This window comes from Mastigoproctus giganteus, chromosome 5 (assembly GCF_048544385.1).
Source record: "Mastigoproctus giganteus isolate SK-2022 chromosome 5, ASM4854438v1, whole genome shotgun sequence".
Taxonomy (NCBI): Eukaryota; Metazoa; Arthropoda; class Arachnida; order Uropygi; family Thelyphonidae; genus Mastigoproctus; species Mastigoproctus giganteus.
In genome coordinates this window covers 142,303,106-142,329,235 of record NC_143579.1, presented here as the reverse complement: position 1 = coordinate 142,329,235, position 26,130 = coordinate 142,303,106, and the positions used below count along the sequence as shown (strand labels likewise).

Sequence of the window (26,130 nt, the reverse complement as noted above, 5' to 3'; positions counted from 1 at the left end):
CCTCTGTTCTGAAGTTTTTTTCCCAAATGTATTGTGGGAAAGGAAAGAAGGAATAAAAATAAATAGGCAGCTGTTAAATAACATACTATATGCTGATGATACTGCTACATTTGCAGAAAATATAGAGGACCTTCAATTACTTTTGGACTGTATTAACAACAAAAGTTAATGATAAGGGTCTAAGAATCAATGTCAACAAGACAAAATACATAATGAGTCAATTCCAGCTATTATTGAATTGAGCTCCAATAGATAGATTGACTCATTTTAAATACCTTGGTAGTTGGCTAAATGCTGATCTAGATCCGGAAGCAGAAATAAAGGCAAGAATAGAGTTTGCAAGAAATATCTTTATAAAATATGTAAATAAAAAACTGCAATGCATTTTAAGGTTTTCATCATTTAAATCAGAAAATTTTAGTACAAAGTTGAAACACATCTATATCTGCTAACATGTGAAATCTAGTACATATTGAATTTATTGCTCTATCTAAAAGCGTAAATTGAATTTATTGCTCCATCTAAAAGTGTAAAATTGAATTTATTGCTCTTTTTAAAAGCGTCAGATATTAAGTCCACCTCATATTTTAATTTTCGGTCTGTGATTGGATTGTCTGGTGACTCATAGTCAAATTGATTTTTTGTGTGTCTTGTTCTCAAAGCTGCTGCTGCAGGAAATATGGTTTCCAAGTCATTTGATAAAGAGAAAACCTCAGAAATACACTTTTCAAAATATTTGTCAGACATTTATTTTAGGATTTTACAACATCTTTACTAACAATGTTGACTTTTAGAATATCATACTATATGATAACAAATTTAAAGGAATGAATCTGTGGCAAGGTTTTTTAGCAAGATTTTTAGTATTTATGTCACTACTTTGGTCAGATATTAATTGTAACAATGTGTCATAAATTTCACTAAGTTGAAATCTTAATGGTATAGCTGCTTTTATTCTACTTTCTCAATGCTCATGGATTTTAATGTGAATTTTGGAATATTTTCCTTTAATTTTCCCATCTGTATGAGGAGGAAGAAAAGAAAGTGTATAAATCTTGCACAATATTGACAAATGAACAATTTTGAAAGTGACTTTTGCTGCATCATTGATTACTAAATTTAAAGTATGAGTACAAACTTGTGCAAAGTTGTGCAATGTTTGTACATGGTACAAACATTGCACAACTATTTGTATCTTTGATAAGTTTTTGAAGGCCAATATATTTTCCACTCATGTTGGAACCGTTGTCATAAACTTGACAGGCGCCTCCGTAGCCAGGTGGGAAGGAGCAGCAGTGCGTAGCACACGCTTCTTGATTAGACCGGGGTTCGAGCCCGTCACCACCAAATACGGAGGTTGCGGAAAGGTCAGGGAATGACCACCGCATATCCCGGAGCAATATGGCCTTAGTTGCTAATGCTCCTAAAAACCAAATAACATAACATAACATAACTTGATGCCTCGTGTTATTTAGTTTTAAGTTATATTTTGGGAATAAATCATTTAATTTTTTTTTTTTTTTTTTTTGGTAGTTGTTGGCGCATCGGCTTCTGTGGCCATAATGCACCTCACAAGGTTTTTGCAGTACTTTGATCCAGTTCATTTAATATTAATGTACATAACCCCTTACTTGTTGTGTCATTAATCTGATGAAATCCCAAAAAAATGTTCCCTTATTTCTACCTCATTGCTGGAATATACAACAAAACATATGTTAATTGTTTAACATGGATGCTGTCAGGTGTGCAATCTAGAATAATTGAGAAACACTTGCTATTTTTTACTTTACCTAACATTTCTTTCCTTATTTTGTCAGCAATATGTTTTTAACATTTTTTTTTAATATTGGATAGGTGATCCATTATGTAAGGATCAAATTATCTAACATTTCAATTGCTTCCAAAAAATTACCATTATTGGGAACAGGAACCGCAAAATGCAAGAGACTGGCCAGCTTAAGTATTGAACAACAGCAAAAATTGATTTCAAAATTTCAGTCCAATTTTTCTCTAGTTCATACAGGCAACATTGTTCTTTATCTACAGTTGTTAACATGGACTTCATTGTAAAGTATATGTTGTAATTAGAAATGTCAGTATAAGATATTTCATGCCGTAAATTAATACCAGCATGCTTCCAACTGGAAAAGCCAGTTGAATGTAATTGAATATTTACAGAATATTTTATAACAGAAACAATATATACTATTTGTTGAAAGTGAAGATGTTAACCAGTCACAATTTTCCTTTTCTTTGTTTGTTAATGTTCTTGTATAATATACACTTGAAAATCTTCCTTTTTCATTCGAAGGAAACAAAACATTATATTCACTTGTTTAGATCCAATTTCCACCAACGTGGTCATCCACTTTCTTGATAAAGTTTTGGGCCAACGACCAGGATCCTTGATGGCTTCTTTGAGAATGTTTTCATCCACTGCTTCTGTTCACTTCCAAGAGAAGAATAATTTTCTTGCTGCACTATAGGCTGTTCTATTATTTTATCATCAGAAATTTTCTCCAATTCATTGCCTTTTTCTGAATGTGCAATAGTTGTAATACTTTTGCAATACTTTAACATATTTGTTTTTTTTTTTTTTGTTCTTGTTTTCTGTTCCATTTAAATTTTTCCTCGGAAACATCTTACCTGGGTAATTAATCCAATAATTTTTTAATGATTTTCAAAATTAATATTTAGTGTTGTTATTTGGTTTATAGCAACTAAGCATTAGCAACTAAGGCCATATTGCTCCGCGGATATGCGGTGGTCATTCCCTATCCTTTTCGCAGCCTCTGTATTTGGTGGTTATGGGCTCGAACCCCGGTCTAATCAAGAAGCGTGTGCTACACGCTGCTACTTCTGCCCACCTGGCTACAGAGGTGCCTAATATTTAGTGTATTTTACTCTAAGATAGTTGAGTAATTTTAACTGACTCTTTTATTTAATGAATTAAACACCTTTATTATTTGTGCTAATCATAAAATATTACTACTATTAAATTAATAAAAGGGTTAGTGATAGAAACACTTTTCTAAATGATAATATACTGTCTTCTCATATGTGGTGTCTATGCATATCTTATTGTCGTCCGGATTGACTTGTGCTCTTGCACAAACACACAATTACATTGTCTACGACTTGGTACCACAATCATTTAATACAAATTCCACACAAAGTATCAGCACAATTATACACAACATGAAAAACAAAGTAGTTAGGGCTCCTGTTGATATGAAATGTATTCACAGAGGCTAGTGGTGGTTTTAAATTTTTGCAGTATTTGCTGTCCTTTTGATTTGCTTCCGGCATGTTGATCATGCATTCCCCACGCTTTTGAGTGGTCTAAAAATGTCACAATGTGAACTGGTAAAAGAAAGAGGGAAAAAAAAAAAAAAAAACATTGAATTAAAGTAGACAATGGGTCTTAATGCACATTTTAGTATACTACATCACTACACGAGATTCAAATGTAAAAGTATAGTAAATGTAATAATATATATGATAAATTGAATAAACAATAAAAAAAAAAAAAAAAAATGTGTATCCAAGACGTTGGGAATCACCAGGGTGTTCTCTGGAATAAAAATAACACCTGAATGTTATAAATCAGGAATTCCATGAACCTTATTGAAAGTATCTTATGTTTTCTTCATTATGGCCTTAGTTGGGGATGCATTAGTAAACTCAACAATATTTTGATGCTTTACACGGTAATATTGGTGATTGTATGTTAACTAATTACTTGATTTTGTGAAATACTATAATAATTATTCATAAATTGATTGGAGTTAATTTTTTTTTTTTCCAGGAATGTTTGCGAATATTGGATTCTCAGCAAATACAGTTGCAAGCATCAAAAAATTCAAATACTTTTCGAAACAAAGATGATTACATACATGAAATATTCACATTTTCCTCCATATTTGGGCCAGAAGTTAGCCAGCTAGCGTTCTTTAAATCTGCTATAGAGGATACAGTTAAAAATTTTTTAAAAGGACAGAGTGGACTTATATTTGCTTATGGTGTAACAAATTCTGGGAAGACATACACAGTCCATGGTATGTTCTATATTTATTGAAAAATAGTGTTTTTTTTTGCTCATTTTATTTTTAAAGATAATTCCAAAACACAGGCTATCAGTTCCTAGAGATTTTTTTATATTTAAACAAAACTGGTGCAAAGATTTTTGCCAGTGTCATTGAGAATTCTGTGGAAATTGCTAGTTATTTTAGAGGTATAGGGGTAAATTATAAATATGCATTTATCTGATGATGTGAATCAAAGTGAAGCTTGCACACATCTCAGGTTCTTATTTATTGATGCAATAGCTTCTTTTATTGTTTCTATAGCAGTAGCATTATTCTGTCGGTATAGACTTTTCAAATGAAAAGTAAGCTAATTAGCATTAGAAGAGGCATACGATGCAAGAAATCAAGCTTATGCAGCATCAGCCAAAAAAGTCCCCTCCCATTTCAACCGTCCATTCGTTTCAAATGCCTGTGTAACTCAGCCTTAAATTTATTTAGGCTATCAACTTCCACAACAAATGATGGAAGTCTATTCCACCAATCAACCACCTGCTGGCTAAAGGCAAACATCCGCACAGGGGCTCACATCTGGTAAGTATGGGCTTGGCAAACCCAGGGTCCTGAGCTGGATATCATCATTCTTCTCTTTCTTGCTTTCTTGGTGATTCCCTTCTACTTTCTCTCTCTCTCTCTCTCTCTCTCTCTCTCTCAGGGTAACACAGGATTTTTTTTTTTGGCTAGTGCAGCATAAGCCTCAGGCTTCTTTGCACCTTATGGCTAATAATAATAATAATAATACATCCATTCTATAACTGTCTTTCCTCAATTTGAATCTATGCCCCATTGAGGTTCAAGTATATAATCTGAGCAAGAGAAAGAATCCCATCAGCATTCAGCTTACTCAACCCATTCCAGACTTTATGCACCTCAATCATATTGCCTCACAGGTGCCTACTCTCTCCAGGCACTGCAATTTGCAGAACTTAAGCCTTTCTTGGTAAGAACACTCCTTTGTTTCCCTCACAAATCTTGTTGCCCTTCTTTGTACTCATTCTAGCAACTCTACATCCTTCCTAAAATGAGGCCTCCAGAACTGTACACAGCAATCTAGGTTTGGCCTCACCATTGCCTTGTACAACGGGATAATCACCCCCCCCCCCGTCCCTGCTAGCAAGACTCCATGACCTGCCCTGGCAGCCCATCTGCACTGCTCAGCAAACTTCATATTTGACTGCCCAATTACCCCCAGATCGTTTTCACTTTCCACTTCCCTGAGTGTTGTAATACACATAGTTGGTATGCTTCTCTTGGGTTATTGCTACACATATGCAGTACCTTGCATTTGTCAATGTAAAACTTCAGTTGCTACTTCTCAGACCATTTGCCCAACTTATCTATATCCAGCTGTAGTAGCATACTGTCGTTAACAACCCTGCCACCTTTGTATCATCTGCAAACTTGGACTTTAATCCTGATATACCTTCATCAATATCTTTGATGAATACACAAAACAACAATGGGCACAGCACCGAACCCTGGGGAACTCCACTAATAACATTTGTCCACGAAGAGCATTGTCCATTGATTACCACTCTCTGTCACCTCCCACTCAGCCATCGCTTTATCCATTGTAGCAACTTTCCCTTAATGCCATACCTCTCCAATTTGTATAGCAGTCTTCCATGTGCAACAGTATCAAAAGCTTTTCTGAAATCCAAGTATATGATATCAAAATTTTGACCGTCACTTCCTTTGCAACCACATCATAGTATCCAGTCAAACTGGTCAGACAAGACCTCCCTTTAACCAAACCATGCTGTTCTTAACCATTACTGCAGACTTGTCTAGATCATCCTGCAATGCTTCTTTAACCAGTGATTCCATTATTTTCCCCCAACACAAGTTAAACTAATAGGTCTATAGTTACTTGTGTCAGCTTTTGAACCCCCTTTGTAAATTGGTGATACATTTGCACACCTCAATACATGGGGACCTCCCCTGAGTTCAAGGAAGCTCTCATAATATGGCTTAGAGTATGCTACTTCCTTTCTGCCTCCATTAATATAACTGGATAGATCCTGTCCACTCCACGTGACTTCCTTATGTTTAAATTCAACAATTTCTCCTCCACTTTGCTCTCAGTTATTACAAAATCACTTAGTAGCTGCCTGTTAGAGTTTGATAAACTTCTGGCATTCACCCTCAATGAATAACTCCTCATGTGTGAATGTAGATGGAAAATACTCATTCAGTTTATCATCAACAGTTGAACCATCGATATGAAGTGGACCAATCTGATTTATCCCCTTCCTTCTCGAGTTTACATAAGTAAAGAACTCTTTGGTGTTTTTATTTGCATCCTTTGCCAAATATTTCTCGTAATTTGTCTTCGCTTGCCTAACCTTTAAAAATTACAGCTGTGAGTTACAGGCTCCGAAAAAGCGATGTGTTTGACTTTTTATTTACATAATTGTTATTTTATATTGTACTTAATACGTAGTCTTATAGTTATAGTTATGCTAGTTATTTTTATTTTAATTTAGATAAAGAGTTTTTGTGGATTACTACTTAATTTATGTAAAATCGTTATTTCGTTCGAATCTTGCGGCCATTGTTTTTGTATATAGTGGTAGGGAATTCAAATTTTTAATTGAGGTAGCAGGTAGCTCTAATGCATAATTATATAGAGTAATACGTGTCACTGTTTCTATTAGATAGCGTAGTATTGACATTTAATTAATATAATTTATTGATCTTATTAATTTAAAATAGCATGCCCCAAACTAGAGCAGAAAAGCAATGGGCACAAAGTGGCAGGAATGCTGTGACTTGGGGGAGAACTGGGGGGGGGGCGATTCTCCAATGCATCACAGCCTAAAAAAATGTGCAACTTGTGATATGTTTGCCGAAATCTCTGGAACGGAACATGATATTGCCATGGGGGATGTCTTTGTGTGTTTGATGTAAGGAGTGTAAGGAAATCAGGCGACAACACAGCGTTGTTATGGGCCTATACAAGAGTCTGAAGGACAGGTGTGGATGCCCTCTAAAGATCTAAATTGGGGCCCATTAAACTTTCAGCTGCCCACATCAACACCAGAGCTTGCACTTGGTCATCGTGCAACACAGCGGCAACCCCCCAAGGCAGAATGCGCTGGTCCCACAGGAACTAGTAGTTGTTGGTGACTCTATTGTCAGGGAAATGGGTAACATGCTTTGTAAAAAGGATAGGTGGAACAGGACCAGGGTATGTCTGCCAGGGACAAAGGTTGATGGCATTATAGAGGAGATATCATCTTTTAAGGGAATAAAAGGTGATATAGTTGGCACTAATGATATTAAGAGTAGGAGACCGGCGGAATTACTTAACAAGTACAGGTCACTGTTGAACAAAAGCCGAGAATTAGGGTTGAATTTGAAAGTGTCTGCAATTCTGCCCAAGACACGATAGGAGGGAGAGCCTTGTCGATTAATTCGGTCCTGGAAGATAGTGCAAGGCTCAAGGGATAGAATTTTTTTCAGCCTGGTCTGTACTTGTTAACAGGAGAGACTGCTTCTACAGGGATGGGATACATTTAAATAGAAAGGGTGCAAGAATATTTGCTGATGCTATCGAGGCAGTGTTAGGTGGGTTGGAAAACTGAAAGCTTGGAGGGATACAAGGACTAATAGTTTAGCAGTAGCTGTAGGCAGAGGTGAAGGTAATTCTTGCACAACTTCTATTAGAATAAGTAGCGACCTGGAACAAGCAGGTGTTGGGGATTTCAGGGATGGATGGCAGTCATCCTGAAATTGGTGGGTATATTGGATGTGTTAGGGTAGCTAGGATTAGGAATAGAATCATGGATGCTTGCATGTATACCAATGCTAGAAGTATAGTAAATAAATTTTATGAATTTGAAGTGTTGGTCAAGGCATCAAAGGTGGATATTGTGGGGATAGCAGAGACGTGGTGTCACACAGATATAAGGAATGCAGAACTGGAATTTGGGGAGTACAATATGTACAGAAAGGATAGACGTGATAGTGAGGAGGTGTTATGCTGTTAATTAAGAAAAACATAAAATCAAAAGAAGTGCACCCAGTTGATATAGATGAACAGTGCACTGTTGAGTCAGTTTGGTGTGACATAAGCACTGCGAAAGCAAAAATAAGAGTAGGAGTGTGTTATAGGCCTAATGAGTACAATGAACAATTATACAGAGAAATAGAGTGGGCCAATAAATCAGATGTCTTATAATGGGGGATTTGAACTTCCCAGATATTGACTGGAACTTGTGGGTTGGTCACTCACACACTAGTAAGACTTTTGTGTATTTATTGGATGATTTTTTTCTGCAGCAGCATGTTCGAGAGGCTGATAAGCACATCAAGAGTAATACTCTTGATGTGCTTATCAGCAGTGATCATTCGTGTATTAAGAATTTGCAGATAAAGAAACCACTAGGTGCCAGTGATCACAGTGTACTGATGTGCGATTTACTTAAAGATATAATTACCATCAGCGGTAAAGGAAAGCGTTTTTGCTTCCTTAAAGGTGAGTACAGTGGTCTCAAAGTTTTTAAATTCTGTACAGTGGGATAAACTGACGATGTTACCAACAGTAAATTCTAAGTGGGAAGCATTCAAGGAATTAATCGTGGATGCTACTAAAAGTTTCATACCTATTAAGAAATATTGTTCAAGGTTTAGGCCTAAATGGTTATCTAATGAACTAATTAGACTCGTAACAGGGAAGAAAAATGCATATAATGCATATAAATTATCAGGCGACTCAGAAGCCTATGGCAGATATAAGCTAGTCTGTAATCAGTTCACAAAGGAGGTTAGGCAGGCGAAGGCAGATTACGAGAAATCCTTGGCAAAAGATGCTTAGAAAAACAGCAAGGATTTCTTTTCTTATATAAACTCTAAAAGAAGGGGATGAATCTGATTGGTCCACTTGACATCGATGGTTCGACTGTTGATGATCCTGCTCAGATAGCAAACAAACTGAATGAGTATTTTGCATTCTATATTCACACATGAGGCAATGAAAATTCACACATTTGAAAATGGCAGAAGGTTATTAAATTGTAGCAGGATACTTACTGATTTTGTAATAACTGAGAGCAAAGTGGAGGAGAAATTGTTGAAGTTAAACTTAAGAAAAGCACCTGGGGTGGATGGGATCTATCATATATTATGGGCTCTCATATATTATGAGAGCATCCTTGGACTCAGGGGGAGGTTCCCACGGACTGGAAATGTGCAACAGTATCCCCAATTCACAAAGGGGATCGAAGGGTGATATGAGTAATTACAGACCAGTTAGTTTAACTTCTGTTCCGGGTAAAATAATGGAGTGACTGGTTAAAGATGCATTGCAGGATCATCTAGACAAGACTGCAGCAATAATTCAGACACAGTATGGGTTTGTTAAGGGAAAGTCTTGTCCTGACAAATTTGATAGGATATTATGATGTGGTTACAAAGGAACTGGATGCAAAAAATAATTTTGATATCATATATTTGGATTTCAGGAAAGCTTTTGACACTGTTGCGCATGAAAGACTATTGTACAAATTGGAGCAGAATGGTATTAAGGGTAAGTTGCTACAATGGATAAAAGGATGGTTAAGTGGGAGAAGATAGAGGGTGGTAATCAATGGGTACTGCTCTTCGTGGACTAATGTTATTAGTGGCCCTCAGGGTTCGGTGTTAGGTCCACTGTTGTTTTGTATATTTATCAATGATATTGATGAAGGATGTCGAAGTTTGCAGATGGTACAAAGGTTGGCAGGGTTGATAGCATTTTTTTCAGCATTGTTAATGGGAGAGATTGTTTCTACAGGCATGGATATATTTAAATAGAAAGGGTGCAAGAATATTTGCTGATGCTATCGAGGCAGTGTTAGGTGGGTCGGAAAACTGCTAGCTTGGGGGAATTCACAGACTAATAGTTAATGGTAGCCACAGGCAGAGGTGAAAGTGATTCTTGCACTGCTTCTTTTGGAATGAGCAGCAGCTTGAAAAACGAGGTACTGGGGATTTTAAGGGCTGCTGGGAGTCATCATTGAACAAGAAAATACATGGGTTATGTTAGGGTTACTAAGAGTAAAAACAAGTGTATGTATACTTGCATTTACACTAATGCTAGGAATATAGTAAATAAATTTGAATTTAAGGTGCTGGTGAAGACATCAAAGGCTAATGTTGTTGGGATAGTATCACACAGAGATAAGGAATGGAGAATTAGAATTTGGGAAGTACAATGTTTGCACAGGGGTGGATTAAGGATGATAGAGGCCCCTGGCGATATTTAAATTTGAAACCCCTTAAATATATATATATATATAATATTAAGGATAATATAAAGAACCATTAGAATAAGCAAATAAATCCAATAATAATACCATCAGGGACCTAAGAAAATGCAAAAAAAAAAAAAAAAAATTATCACTTTTTACCGACAATCTAGATGACTTCAACTGGGGCCAACCACCCAGAATGAAGGCAAAAAACGACAAGACGTTCTCTGTTTCTGTGATGATCAATATATGCTAAGTAATTTAAATCTAAACCAAATATAAACCAGTATAGGCCGAAAGTAAATCGAATATAAATAATTCGAAAGATGAAAGTTAAGAAAATTTAGAAATATTAGAATCAAAGGTAAGAAATATAAGTAAAATATAAATGTAAGCATATATTAATCATCGTTGACCCGACAGAGAACGTAATTTAATGATTAAAATAAGATTAAATATATAATACATACTACATATTGACCATATCTAGGACATAATGTAATAGTCGTCAAAATAATATGTGGTGCCCCCTATGTGATGGATACGGTAAAAATAAATAATTAAATTAACGCATAGAGAAACATGCAGATAGTAAGAAGAAGAAAAACTAAAGGAGTAGGAATAATAGAACCTGAACTCCACAAAGGCGAAAAATAGTGGTATAGATAAGAAATAGTTTCTCCTACATCCTCGGATTGCCCTAATAATTTCGGAGAAATAAAATAAAGAGTGTAGGACAGTTTAAAGACATTACAAGATATTTAACTATATATTAACTATATATTAAAAAAAAAAAAAAATGATACACTGTAATTTGCAAGCCGGTGGGTACAAGTTTTCTACGCCGTAGGACACCAAGAATGCAAAGTGTATCCTATTTACATATATACATGGCACTAAATATAAAAATTATATTGAAAATTATATTAAAACAATAGGTTCAGAAAACAAATTTTTTAAATTAATTATGTTTATCGCTTTCCTGAAATGATATTTCAGGTAAGCGATAGGGAAATTATTATTGATCAACCTGCCGTACAACGCTGTTAAGCCCGCTGAACAATTTTTATTACTAAAGATAATTATTAAAGATGCATAATTAGGGGTGCCAGTCACTTGTAGGTATAACAATGTTCCGTCATATATATAATTATTAAAGATGCATAATTTTATTAGAGAATCCCAATAGGTTAAATCAACCTTTATAGCATTTTTATTTTCTAAATATAGTTTCTGGAGGACGACTTTTAAGTTATCAAGATTAATAAATTTAACTTAAAAGTCGTCCTCCAGAAACTATATTTAGTTTCTGGAGGACTTCCTTTCCTCAATTTGAATTTATGCTCTCTCATGCGATTATTCTGAGCAAGAGGAAGAATCCCATCAGCACTGAGCATGCTTAAACCATTCAAGGCCTCATACACCTCAATCAGATTACCTCGCAGGTGCCTACTCTCTGTGCACTATGGCCATAGTTACCAATGCGCCTAATAAATCCCGAAAGAAAACAGCCTAGTCTCCAGACACTGTAATTTGCAGAACTTAAGCCTTTCACTGTAAGAGCAACCTCTGTTCCATTCACTAATCTTGTTGCCTTCTCTGTACTCATTCCAGTACTCTACACCCTACCTAAAATGAGGCCTCCAGACCTGTATACAGTACTCAAGGTGTGGCCTGACCATTGCCTTACATTTGTCAATGTTAAACTTCAGTTGCCACCTCTCAGAGCATCTGCTGAACTTTTCTAGATCCTGTTGCAGTAGTGTCTTATTGCTAGTGTCATTAACAACCCTGCCAACATTCTTATTGTCTGCAAACTTAGACATTAAGCCTGATATTCCTTCATCAGTATCATTAATAAATACAGAACACAACAATGGACCCAACACTGAACCCTGTGGGACTTCACTAATAACATTAATCAAAGAAGAGCAGTGTTCATTGATTACAGCTCTGTCTTTTTCTACTCAACCACCCCTTTATCCATAGCAGCAATTTGCTCTTAATGCGAAAGTGCTCCAATTTGTACAGTAGTCTTCCATGTGTAACAGTATAAAAATCTTTCCTAAGAACCAAGTACAGTAAACCCCCGCTATTCGCAGTATCTGTATTTGTGGTTTCGCGTATTCGTGGTTGCTGATTTAATATAAAATGAAACCTAAAAAAAAAATTGAATTTTAAATCGCCGTGAACATTTTCCGCCAAAAAAACCATGGGCGTGGCTAAAATTATCTTTCCTGTTCAAAACAGCCTCAGTGGGTGGGGGGAGATGGGTGACAAAATCGCAAGTGTGGATGTTTCTCGCTAATCCTTGTTCAGTATGTGCTAGGCACTTGTCATGGAAGAATTTGTGGTTTGCTTTTAATTTATATGCTTATAAATTGAATAAATTTATCAATTTATATATCAATTTATAAATTCATATGCTTACAAAAGCGAAAAATATACCGTTTTGCAGTGTGTTAGTGAAAACAGACTTTTTCGAGGTGTTAACGGAAGAAAGTGACGTTATTGTGGACAAATTCTTTTCTAACCCCTACAAAAATATCGCTACGAATAAAAAGGGAATTGTGAAAAGATCAAAGAAGGTGATGACATTAGCGAATAAAATTCAGTTATTAGACAAAATTTCTAATGGTGAAAGTGTCTCCTCAGTGGCAAAACATTATAAAATCAATGAGTCAACGGTATGATCGATCAAGAAATCGGAAGAAAAATCCACTGTAGTGTCCGTGAAAACACGCTAATTGCTTCAAAAATTTGCTCTGTAACTCGTGATGTTAAATTAGAAAAAAATGGAAAAAGCTTTAAATCTGGGGATAGAAGACCGAACTCAAAATAAAATTCCATTAAATTCACTCATCATTCATGAAAAGGCAAAACTCCTTTATCAACACTTTAGTGAAACTGGTGATAGCAAAGGTGCTGGTTTGAAATTTCTAATAAATATTACATTTAATATTAAATTGTTTCTTATTTTCATTTCGATGCCTTATGCTTGCATTTCACTGTCTATGTCCATAGTCATATTATGAAGGTACATATAATACATACATAGACAAAATTTTAGTCTAGTTTTTCTTATATATTTCATACTTTGGAACGGAACCCCTTTATTACTATGGTAGCCATAACTCTGTATTCGTGGCATTTCTCAGGAACGTAACCCCCGCGAATAACGGGGGTTTACTGTATATGATATCAAAATTATTTTTAGCATCCAGTTCCTTTGTGATCTCATCATGTAGTATCCAATCAAATTGGTCAGAAAGACTTTCTCTTAACAAGCTGTGCTGTGTCTGAACTATAGCTGAAGTCTTGCCTAGATGATCCTGCAGTGCTTCTTTAACCAGTGCCTCCATTAATTTTCCTGGAACAGAAGTTAAACTAGCAGGTCTGTAATTACTTGTCATCCTTTGATCCTCCTTTGTGAATTGGGGTCACATTTGCACATCTCCAGTCCATTGGAACCTCCCCTAGTCCAAGGAAGCTCTCATAATTATGGCTAAGGTTTTGCTTACTTCCTTTGCTGCCTCCTTTAAAATAACTGGATAGATCCCATCCACTCCAGGTGCCTTTCTTATGTTTAACTTCAACAATTTCTCCTCCACTTTGCTCTCACTTATTATAAAATTATTTAGCTCACTGCCAGAATTTAATAAATCTCTCGCATTCCCCTGCCTGAATAACTCCTTATGTGTGAATGTAGATGCAAAATACTCATTCATTTTATCAGTTACCTGAGCAGGATCATCAACAATTGAACCGTCGATACCCAGCGGACCAATCTGATTCATCCCTTCTATCTCTCTTCTATTTTAACATGAATCTGGTCAATAACACTGATCAAGGAAAAGTCTGTAAATTTGGAGAATATGAATTTCTGATTTTGTTGAAGAATTGAATATTAGTCATTATTTTCTAGAAGAAATCAACCCAACAGCCCTCCTGTATTGAGGACAAACAGAGACCTGTATTGTAATTCTTTTTCTTTTTTTTACAGTTTGTACATTTAGGGGCATCTTTTTGTTTGGACACTAAAGGGGTGACATTTCTTAGTGCAATGTTCACAAAAGGGAAAATCAGATTGCCGTTATGTGATGAATGGCTACATCCAAGACATTTAAAACACGTGTACTACTGAATTCCTAAATTTGAACTTCATGCGAAAATGAGGCTTAACCTGTATTTTTCATCCTAAGAAATTTATAGTAAATTGAATTACTTCAATCAACTCATCTTCCTCAGTAGCAAGTCGATGTCATATAACATTTAGGATTTTTTTTTTTAGCCCGGATTAAAATCAAGATCATTAAATTGAAATTAATTTTTAATTATTTTAATATGCTAATAACAGGCAGTGATTCTTCATGCATTAAGAATCTGCAGATAAATGAACCACTAGGTGGCAGTGATCACAGTGTGCTGAAGTGGGATTTACTCAAAGAGGTAACTACCATTAGGGGTAAAGGGAAGAGTTATTGCTTCCGTAAAGGCGACTACAATGGACTGAGACAGTATTTAAATTCTATACAGTGGGACCAACTGATGATGTTACCAACAGCAAATTCAAAATGGCAAGCATTCAAAGAACTTATCTTGGAAGCTACTAGGCTTTACATACCAACTAAAAAATATTGTTCAAGGTTTAGGTCAAAATGGATGTCAGATGAACTAATGAGGCATATGGCAGAGAAGAAAAATGCATGGGATACTTACAAATTAACACATGACACAGAAGCCTATGATAGATACAAGTTGATATGCAACCAAGTTACAAAGGAGGAGGAGAAATCCTTGGCAAGGGATGCAAAGAAAAACAGCAAAGAGTTCTTTACTTATGTAAACTCTAGAAGGAAGGGGATGAATCAGATTGGTCCACTTGATATTGATGGGTCAACTGTTGATGATCCTGGTAACAAACTAAATGAATATTTTGCATCGACATTCACACATGAGGAGTTATTCAGCGAGGGGAATGCCAGAGGTGTATTCAACTCTAGCAGTAAGCTACAGAATCTTGAAATAACTGGGAGTAAAGTGGAGGAGAAATTGTTGAAGATAAACACAAGAAAGGCACCTGGGGTGGATGGGATCTATCCTGTTATATTAAAGGAGGCAGCAAAAGAAGTAAGCAAACCCTTAGCCATAATTATGAGAGCTTCCTTGGACTCAGGGGAGGTACCCATAGACTGGAAATGTGCAAATGTGACCCCAATTCACAAAGGAGGATCGAAGGCTGACACAAGTAATTATAGACCTGTGAGCTTAACTTCTGTTCCAGGAAAATTAATGGAGGCACTGGTTAAAGAAGCACTGCAGGATCATTTAGACAAGACTTCAGTTATAGCTTGGACACAGCATGGTTTTGTTAAGGGGAAGTCTTGCCTGACCAATTTGATTGGATACTATGATACAGTCACAAAAGAACTGGATGCAGGGAATAGCTTTGATATTATATAATTGGATCTTAGAAAGGCTTTTGATCTTGCACATGGAAGACTGCTACACAAATTGGAGCAGTGTGACATTGGAGGCAAATTGCTGCTATGGATAAAGGGGTGGTTGAGGGGGAGAAGACAGAGAGTGGTAATCAATGGACACTGCTCAATGTTATTAGTGGAGTCCCTCAGGGCTCAGTGTTGGGTCCATTATTGTTTTCTGTATTTATAAATGATATTGATGATGGTATATCAAGCTTAATGTCCAAGTTTGCAGACGATACAAAGGTTGGCAGGGTTGTCAAGGACACTACTGACACTATGCTGCTGCAACAGGATCTGGAAAGGTTGAGCAGATGGGCTGAGAGGTGGCAAATGAAGTTTAACATTGATAAATGTAAAGTACTACACATGGGAAACAGCAACCCCAGAGCAACGTATCAACTCTGTGGTACTACACTGACAGTGGTAGAGAATGAAAGGGACTTGGGGGTGGCTGTGCAGGCAGATATGAAGTTCTCTGAGCAATGCAGACGGGCTGCAAGCGTAGCTCATGGAGTATTGTCAATGATATACAGGAATTTTTCTAGCAGGGATAAGGAGGTGATTATTCCCTTGTATAAGGCAATGGTCAGGCCACACCTAGAGTACTGTATACAGGTCTGGAGGCCTCATTTCAAGAAGGATGTAGAGCTGCTGGAATGAGTACAGAAAAGGGCAACAAGATTAGTTAATGGAACAAAGGGGTGCTCTTACGAAGAAAGGCTTAAGTTTTGCAAATTACAGTGTCTGGAGACTAGGCACCAGCGAGGTGATCTGATAGAGGTGTATAAAGCCTTGAATGGTTTGAGCATGCTCAATGCTGATGGGATTCTTCCTCTAGCTCAGAATAATCACCTGAGAGGGCATAAATTCAAATTGAGGAAAGACAGATGTAGGATAGACGTGTGGAAATTTGCCTTTAGCCAGCGGGTGGTTGGTTGGTGGAACAGACTTCCATCCCTTGTCGTGGAGGTTGATAGCCTAAATAAGTTTAAGGCTCAGCTGGACAGGTATTTTGAACGAACAGAGGGGTGAAGTGGAAGTGGGTTTTTTTTTTTTTTTTTTGGCTGATGCTGCATAAGCTTGCTTTCTTGCATCAAATGCCTGTACTAATGCTAATGCTTTGCACAAGCTGCCTTAAATATTATTATCCTTTTATGTCTAAGTTTCATTTATAATTTTTAATTTTATCTGCTTGAATTCAGGTTTCAGATTTTTGAAATGTTCTGACTTGATTCTAGCTTCACTAGAATCATTGAGACTATCAGATGATGCCCTATTAATAATGAGGTTTGAATTTGTAGTAACAGGTTTTAGAAGAGTTTTGACAGTGTCAGCAAAGTTATAGAGAAGAAATATATATTATAGAGTATATATTATAATATTATATATTAAATATATTATAGAGAAATATATAAAAAAAGTAAAGTAAAGTGCAGCCATTATCAACCCACTGCAGGGTGGAAGCCTCCTCAACAATTCATGCTGAGGGATATGGGCCATAATCTGCCACGCTGGTCCAGTGCGGGTTGGCAGATCGACCGTATTCAGCAGTCAGGGGCTTGAACCCCGGTCTACTCAAAGAGCCTGTGCTACTGCACTCCCGCTCCTGCCCACTCGGCTACGGATATTGTAGTATAGTATAGTATAGAAATATCAAAGACTAGCAGAAATAACCAAGGGCGTGGCAGCAGAAAGAGCTGCAAGGGGAGCTTGTGAGCTGGCTTCATTTTCAATAATTTGAGTCTCCAAACATTCTATGTGATGAACTTAACACTGGACTTGGTAAATAATTTCTATCATTGTAATGATGTCTGTATAGAAAGGATTCCCCTGTATAGAAAGGTTGTGGTTCTTTTGTAACAGGAGGACTTTTTTCCTGAGATTTGAGAATGCAGTGTACTAGAATAGGTTTGTAAACTAGCACCGACATGAGAGACATCTAACTCATATCATCTGAAGGTTTTACTTAGGAAGATTCAGGAAAACTCTCTTGAAAGGCCAAGTCATCCAAGCTCATCTCAGAATTGAACATGGTCTGAAGTTAAGCCCCGCACTAGGAATATCTGGTGGGGGGGAAATAAAGATGCAGCAGTAAAAATAGTGCTTATAGTTGCAAAAGCAGTGACTTAACAGAGTATGTACAACAGAAAGAATAGCACTTGGGCAGTTCAGGTAGTCATTAGGCATGACATTTGTAATTAAGGTTTTCATTGCTTAGAGAATATCAATAAAAGTCTTAACGCAGTTCATAAGCTCTAGAAACAGAATTTAAAATATTTTATATAAAAGATAGACGGCCAAGAAATAGGCAAATGGTAATTTTGGTTAGCCAAAGTGTGCCAAATGGCTGAGGTAATGTGAAAAAAATGGAACCATCAAAAATCTTAAATGATGCAACTTTGCACATTACAGAAAGTAATGTGCAAAGTTGTACTTAAAAATTTCACTCTGGTAGGCCCCAACAATTATTTTCTCAAAATTTTAAGATGATTTTCTGAAGGACCAATCCAAAGTAGAAAATTTTAAGCTCGGTTTCTTACGTAGAAAGTCCACACCTGTAAGGCCTAGTGTAGATATACTCGTCTTTTCTAATTTTCAACTAAAATAATGTTATGAAAACCCAGCATTAGCCTTGAAAGAACTCTATGGTCAAAATTAGGCCTAAAAGAGAGATTCTGACGGTAGAATCATCAGAAAAAAAAAAAAAAACCCTTCCCATTTCACTCATCCATTTGCTCCAAACGTTTGTCCACTTCTTCCTTATATTTATTCAAGCAATCAATTTCCACAACGACAAATGGAAGTTTGTTCTAGCAATCAAACACCTGCTGGCTAAAGGCAAATTTCTGCATATCTATTCGACAACTGTCTTTCCTCAATTTCAGTTTATGTCCCCCTCAGGTTTGTAATCTGAGCAAGAGAATGAATCCCATCACTGAGCCTGCTGAATCCATTCAAAGCCTTATACACCTCACAGGTGCCTAGTCTCCAGATGCTGCAATTTGCAGAACTTAAACCTTTCTTCGTAAGAGCACTCCTTTGTTCCCCTCACCAGCCTTGCTGCCCTTCTCTGTGCTTGTTCTAGCAACTCTGCATCCCTCCTAAAATGAGGCTTATGGACCTGTTTGCAGTACTAAGGCGTGGCCTGACCATTGCCTTATACAAGGGGATAATCACCTTATCCCTGGTAGCAAAATTCCTGTATATCAGTGACATGACCCCATGACCTACTCTGGCAACCTGTCTCCACCTCTCAAAAAAAACTTTATATCTGACTGCACAATTACCCCAGTTCTCTTTCATTCTCCACTATCCTGAGTGTAACACCACCCAGTTGGTACATTTCCCTAGGGTTACTGACTATCCATATGCAGTACTTTGCATTTATCAATGTTAAACTTCAGTTGCCACTTCTCAGACCATCTGCTCAACTTTTCCAGATTCTGTTGCTGCAGCAGCAACATACTGTCATTACTGTTATTAGCAATCCTGCCAACTTTTGTATCATCTGCAAAATTTGACATTAAGCTTGATGATATACCTTCATCAATATTATTGATAAATATAGAAAACAACGATGGGCCCAATACCAATCCATGTCGGACACTGCTAATAACATTAGTCCACGAAGAGCAGCGTCCCTTGATTACCACTCTGTCTTCTCCCACTCAACCATCCTTTTATCCATTGTAGCATCTTGACCTTAATGCCATACTGCTCCAATTTGTAGTAGTCTTCCATGTGCAACAGTATCAAAAGCTTTCCTGAAATCCAGGTATATGATATCAAAATTATTTTTTGCATCCAGTTCCTTTGTGACTGCGTCATAGTATCCAATCAAATTGGTCAGACAAGATTCCCCTAAACAAACCCATGCTGTGCGAATTACTACTGCAGTCTTGTCTAGATGATCCTGCATTGCTTCGTTAACTAGTGACTCCATTATTTTCCATGGAACAGAAATCATACTAACAGGTCTGTAATTACTCGTGTCACCCTTTGATTCCCCTTTATGAATTGGAGTTAAATTTGCACATTTTCAGTCCATGGGGACTTCCCCTTAGTCCAAGGATGCTCTCATAATTATGGCTAAGGGTTTGCTTACTTCCTTTGTTATTACAAAATCCTTTAACTCCCTGTAAGAGTTTGATAAACATCTGGCCTTCTCCTTGAATAACTCCTTGTGTGAATGTAGATGCAAAATACTCATTTAGTTTGGCAGCTGTCTGAGAATGATCATCTACAGCAGGTGGTTGATTGCTGGAACAAACTTACATCTGTCGTTGTAGAAGCTGATAGCTTAAATAGATTCAAGGCAGAACTTGACAAACATTTGGAGCGAGTGGATGGGTGAAATAAGGGTGTGTTTTTTTTTTTTTTTGAGGCCGTTGCCCATTTAGGCAGTATATAGCCAACAAGCCAGCCAAATAAGGAATCAAGATTTGGACTTTATGTGATTCTGTAAACGCTTATGCATATAACATGCAAGTATACCTCAGAAAAAAAGCTGGTGAACCACCAGAAAAAGGCTAAGGTAAAAGAGTTATGGTCTTACTTACTTATGGTTTAAAAGGGCAAAACGTAACGTGTGATAATTTTTTTTACACCTTATGAACTGGGGCAGATGCTATTGAAAGGGAATATTACCACATTTGGCACTATTCGGAAAAACAAGCCTGAACTGCCAACTGAATTGGTCTGAAACAGAAAGGAAGTCCTTTCTTCAAAGTTCTACTCAAGCAATAACACAATGGTAGTTTCTTATATTCTGAAACGGAATAAAAATGTGACACTCATGAGCACCTTCCACCACGATTCTGGTGTTTTTTTTTTTTTTGTTTTTTTTTGATTTGGTAGTTGTTGGCGCATCGGCTTCTGTGGCCATATTGCACCTCCCAAGGTTTTTGCAGTACTTTGATCCAAGCCCGAGGCGGGAATCGAACCCGCGACCTTTGGGTTGCCGGGCAGGTACTTTACCCACTCGGCTAGCCCGGTCGGCGATTCTGGTGTGTGTGATAAAGATCATAAAATGCCGTTTATGATTTTAGATTACAATAAAACCAAAGCTGCTGTAGATACTTTAGACAAGTTGGTTATAACATACACATGCAGATGACAAACTAAAAGATGGCCAATGTTTATCTTTTATAATGTCATGGACGTTTCGGCTTACAACGCCTATGTTCTGTGGTGCGAAGTAAATCCAACCTGGAATGCTGGCAAACTTACAAAACGTCGACTATTTCTTGAAGAACTGGGTTCTTCAAGAAACCTTGATCGCTCCCTTACTTCAAGAAAGAAACAACTCCTCAAAGTATTCCTGCTGCTGAAATGGTTAGAAGGGCACGACCATCAACCAGCACTGCCAAAGCAAGGGAACAGCCGACCACAAATAAGCATAAAAGATGCAATTTTTTTCCTCTTCAAAGGACAACAAAACCAATATACTATGTTGTAATTGCTCAATATACGTACGTAAAGCTCATGTATATTACTATTGTCAAGAATGTAAAACAACTAAACTAACTAAACCTAACAGTTCCTCCAAGCATATCAGTGTCTGACTGGCAAGATCAGTCCTTTCCTTGCTAAAAACTCTACGCAACAGCAAAAAAGTCTTTCGGTAAACATGCCACTGACAATACCACCAGATAAAACCTCTGTACAGCACCCAATAAAACAAGTTCTGAAGGAAGGAGTCAAAAATCTTGAATCGATACCATGGACATTGATACAAAATCACATGAAGATGATACACTTCTCGAAATAAATGCAGAGAATGACTTAGATATCAGTAGACCAATATTCCCAAAAAAGGAAAAAACAAAAATAGACAAGCATAAACAAACTGCATTCCGTAAGCAACCAGATACACCTGATTCTTATATTACCAATTACTTATCAACAAAGTATTAGATTTCTTGGAATAATTCTGGATAAAAAAATTTAAGTTTTTTAGAACACATTAAGCATATCTGTACAGCCTGTCTACAAAAGCTGAATCTACTTAGGGCAATTTCTGCTCTGTCATGGGGTGCTGATCGGCACATGCTGCTACACCTATACCGTTCACTAATTAGATCGAGAATAGACTATGGGTCTCCTGTATGTGACTCAGCAAGACAAAGTGTGTTAAAATGGCTTTATGAGCTTTTCATACATCACCAGTTCAAAGTCTCTATACAGAAGCACATGAACCACCCCTATTCCTTTGTTGGCATGTGCTACTATTAAATTATGCAGCTAAGATCAGAAGTTTCCCACATCATCCTATATGGCAATATCTTTTCATACCAAAATGGGATAATTTGTATAAAAATAAACCTTTGCAAAATAAACCATGTGGCATTAGATTACAGAATTTAAACACATCTTGGGTCAATCAATCAATATAAATATGGAAAAAATAACTCCAAATGAAAGCATGACTACTCTGCCATGGCAAGTACCCTTGGCCAATATTGATAAACATTTCCAATAATGGGGAAAGCATACCCTTCAAAATTGCAATATTAAGCAGATTCATGTGGCTCATTCCTTTCAGTTCTCTTGTTACACCCAAATTTACACAGATGGCTCCAAGATGGACACTAAAGTTGGTGCAGCTGCAGTACTGCCAAATTTAATATCTTGTCAGCTTCCTTTGGAGTTCTGTAGTTGCACCGCAGAACTGTATGCTATCCTGATGGCATTAAAGAATGTAAAGCAGTCTTCATACCCTGAAACCATAATCTATACAGACTCCTTAAGTGCCTGTATCTGCTCTTCAGCGTGAACTTCCTTCAAGTCAACCCTATTTACAACAAATTCAAATAAATTTAGCGCAGCTTCATACAAACAAGCAAAAAATAATCTGTTGGATTCCTGGACATTCTGGAATCACAGGCAACAAAAAAGCTGATTTTTCTGCCAACAATTCGAGTCTCATAACATCAGACATCCAGATTCCTTACACCGATTACAAACATGTTATATAATGTGCTGGAAGGAAAAAATGACTGTTCATTTGGCAGGAGAACAAAATCAATAAATTGTTCCAAATTAAAATAATCACAAGCTGTGGACATCAAGCCTCAGAGGGAATAGGAAGGAAGAAGTTGTATTTCTAGATTGCAGATTGGGCATACCCACCTAACTCACAGTTACCTACTCACACGACGATCCTCCACTATGCAGGAACTGTCAAACTCCACTCACAGTAAACATCTTATTCTTGATTGCCCATTATACTTAAGAGAACGACAAACAGCTGTTTTTCACATCTATGTTCCTCTAATCGACCTACTTTACAGAAAATTCTCGGAGACCGACCAAATATAAATGATCTCTTTACCTTCCTAAGAAAAATAAACAAATTCCATCTAATTTAAATCCACCTTGCTATTTTGTTTATCAAGCCTATACTAAATAATATTGTAATAGGTGCATTATGGCCTTAGTAGCCCTTGCACCAATAAATCAAACCAACAACAACAGAATATATAGAGCATATTGCTCACCTGGCTCATCTGTTAACACATTCACTTCTGCTTATATTTAGGGGAGTGTTTAATTTTTTAATGTGGTTAATTCTCATAATGTCGAGAAACAATGATCTTCAAAATTCAGAAAATTTATGAATGTTGAAAAGTATAAATCTGAAATTCATGGTAAAACTGGACACTTACTTTTCTACTGTGCTTTGATAAAATTTTAAGGTTTGTCCTGTAAATCAGAACAAACTTTGAAATTTTTATCAAAAGTTTATTCTTTGTATATAAACTAACTTCAAAACAAGCAAAACTACTAGATTGAGTTATATAGACTAATAGATTAACAACAGCTTGGGTGGAAACATAAATTAATAGATTAACAATAGGTGGAAGCGTCAGTGATTCTTGCATTGTTTCTGTTGGAACATGCAGCAACCTGGAAAGCAATGTGTTAGGATTTCAGGGCCTGCCTGCCTGCTTGGGGGTCATAGAACAAGCAGACATATGGGCTATGTTAGGGACTAAGAATAAGGACAGGTGAATCTGTACTTTCGTGTACAATAATGCTAGAAGTATAATAAATAAATTTGATGAATTTGAAGAATTTATGAAATTACTGGCATTTATGAAATTACTAGCATCAAATGCAGATATTGGAGACAAGTTCACTCAGATATGACAGATTCAGAATTTGAATTAGGGAGAACATTATGCACAGAGAGGACAGACAGCACAAGATGTTGGATAATGCTCTCAGTTAAGAAGCATATAAAATCTAAGGCAATGTATCCAGTTCATATGGGTGGCCAGTACAATGTTGAGTCAGTTTGGTGTGATATAAGGGCTGGGAAAACAAATATGAGGGTAGGAGTATGTTATAAGCCTGATGACTATGAAGAGTATACAGCAGGCCTCTGTTATAACGCGGTTCGCTTTACGCTGATTCCCTATAATGCTGTTCTTATATTATAACCTGTATCTGACTATTACGCTGTCTCAGATCACTATAATGCTCTTTTACAGATTGCATTTTTGGCATATTTAACGAAATTGTTTCATTCGATGGAGTCAATAGCTTGAAAATGAATATCAAAACAGCATTAAAACGTTTCCCACGCTGACTTGAGAAATTTTCCCACGCTCAGTGATATTTTCTCGCATGCTAGAAATTGCAGTACAGTGACTTGTTACGTAGTTCTGAGATCAACATTTTAAAAAATGATCAAGTATATTGCTTGTAATATTTGCGTTATATGCATTTATTCAAAGTCTATTCATCACTCAGTACAGTATTAGACATCGTGTGTAACGGACAGTTTACTCGAACATTGTATTGTAATTAATGCAACCAACGCAGTTACATTTTCGAAGAGTTAATAATGGTGGATAAGAATGAAAAAGCAACAACGTCTGGGCGCAGTACGAAGACTATAAATGTAAGAAAAAGACTGAATTTGAAAATTAAACTAGACGTTTTGAAGCGAATTGATTCTGGTCAAAGACAAGCGGATGTGTGCCATAATTTAGGACTTGCAAGTTTAACTGTAAGAATAATTATAAAAAAAAATAAAGAATTAATTTTAGCAGCGGGAAAGATAGTTGTTCCATTGCAAGCAACTAGGGCTAGGCTGGCTGTTAAGATTTTATTGAAGATAATATCCAATGTAGAATTCAGTTAAGTTAAATATTATAAAAAAAAAAAAAAAAGAGAGAGAGAGAGAGAGAGAGAGAGAGATTAGAGAAAAAGAGAGAGATAGAGATATGTTAGGATTTCAGGGCCTGCCTGCCTGCTTGGGGGTCATAGAACAAGCAGACATATGGGCTATGTTAGGGACTAAGAATAAGGACAGGTGAATCTGTACTTTCGTGTACAATAATGCTAGAAGTATAATAAATAAATTTGATGAATTTGAAGAATTTATGAAATTACTGGCATTTATGAAATTACTAGCATCAAATGCAGATATTGGAGACAAGTTCACTCAGATATGACAGATTCAGAATTTGAATTAGGGAGAACATTATGCACAGAGAGGACAGACAGCACAAGATGTTGGATAATGCTCTCAGTTAAGAAGCATATAAAATCTAAGGCAATGTATCCAGTTCATATGGGTGGCCAGTACAATGTTGAGTCAGTTTGGTGTGATATAAGGGCTGGGAAAACAAATATGAGGGTAGGAGTATGTTATAAGCCTGATGACTATGAAGAGTATACAGCAGGCCTCTGTTATAACGCGGTTCGCTTTACGCTGATTCCCTATAATGCTGTTCTTATATTATAACCTGTATCTGACTATTACGCTGTCTCAGATCACTATAATGCTCTTTTACAGATTGCATTTTTGGCATATTTAACGAAATTGTTTCATTCGATGGAGTCAATAGCTTGAAAATGAATATCAAAACAGCATTAAAACGTTTCCCACGCTGACTTGAGAAATTTTCCCACGCTCAGTGATATTTTCTCGCATGCTAGAAATTGCAGTACAGTGACTTGTTACGTAGTTCTGAGATCAACATTTTAAAAAATGATCAAGTATATTGCTTGTAATATTTGCGTTATATGCATTTATTCAAAGTCTATTCATCACTCAGTACAGTATTAGACATCGTGTGTAACGGACAGTTTACTCGAACATTGTATTGTAATTAATGCAACCAACGCAGTTACATTTTCGAAGAGTTAATAATGGTGGATAAGAATGAAAAAGCAACAACGTCTGGGCGCAGTACGAAGACTATAAATGTAAGAAAAAGACTGAATTTGAAAATTAAACTAGACGTTTTGAAGCGAATTGATTCTGGTCAAAGACAAGCGGATGTGTGCCATAATTTAGGACTTGCAAGTTTA

At 36.6% G+C, this 26,130-nt stretch overlaps 1 protein-coding gene across 1 annotated transcript in view; it reads left to right on the top strand.

Annotated features, from left to right (window-relative positions):
* Positions 1–26,130, top strand: part of LOC150085739 (kinesin-like protein KIF20A) — a 1,052,004-nt gene that overhangs the window by 29,275 nt on the left and 996,599 nt on the right. The window contains exon 2 of the mRNA XM_090374670.1: positions 3,809–4,058. Within this exon, the coding sequence (XP_090230796.1) occupies positions 3,809–4,058 (250 nt within the window). The remainder of the gene's footprint in view (positions 1–3,808; positions 4,059–26,130) is intronic.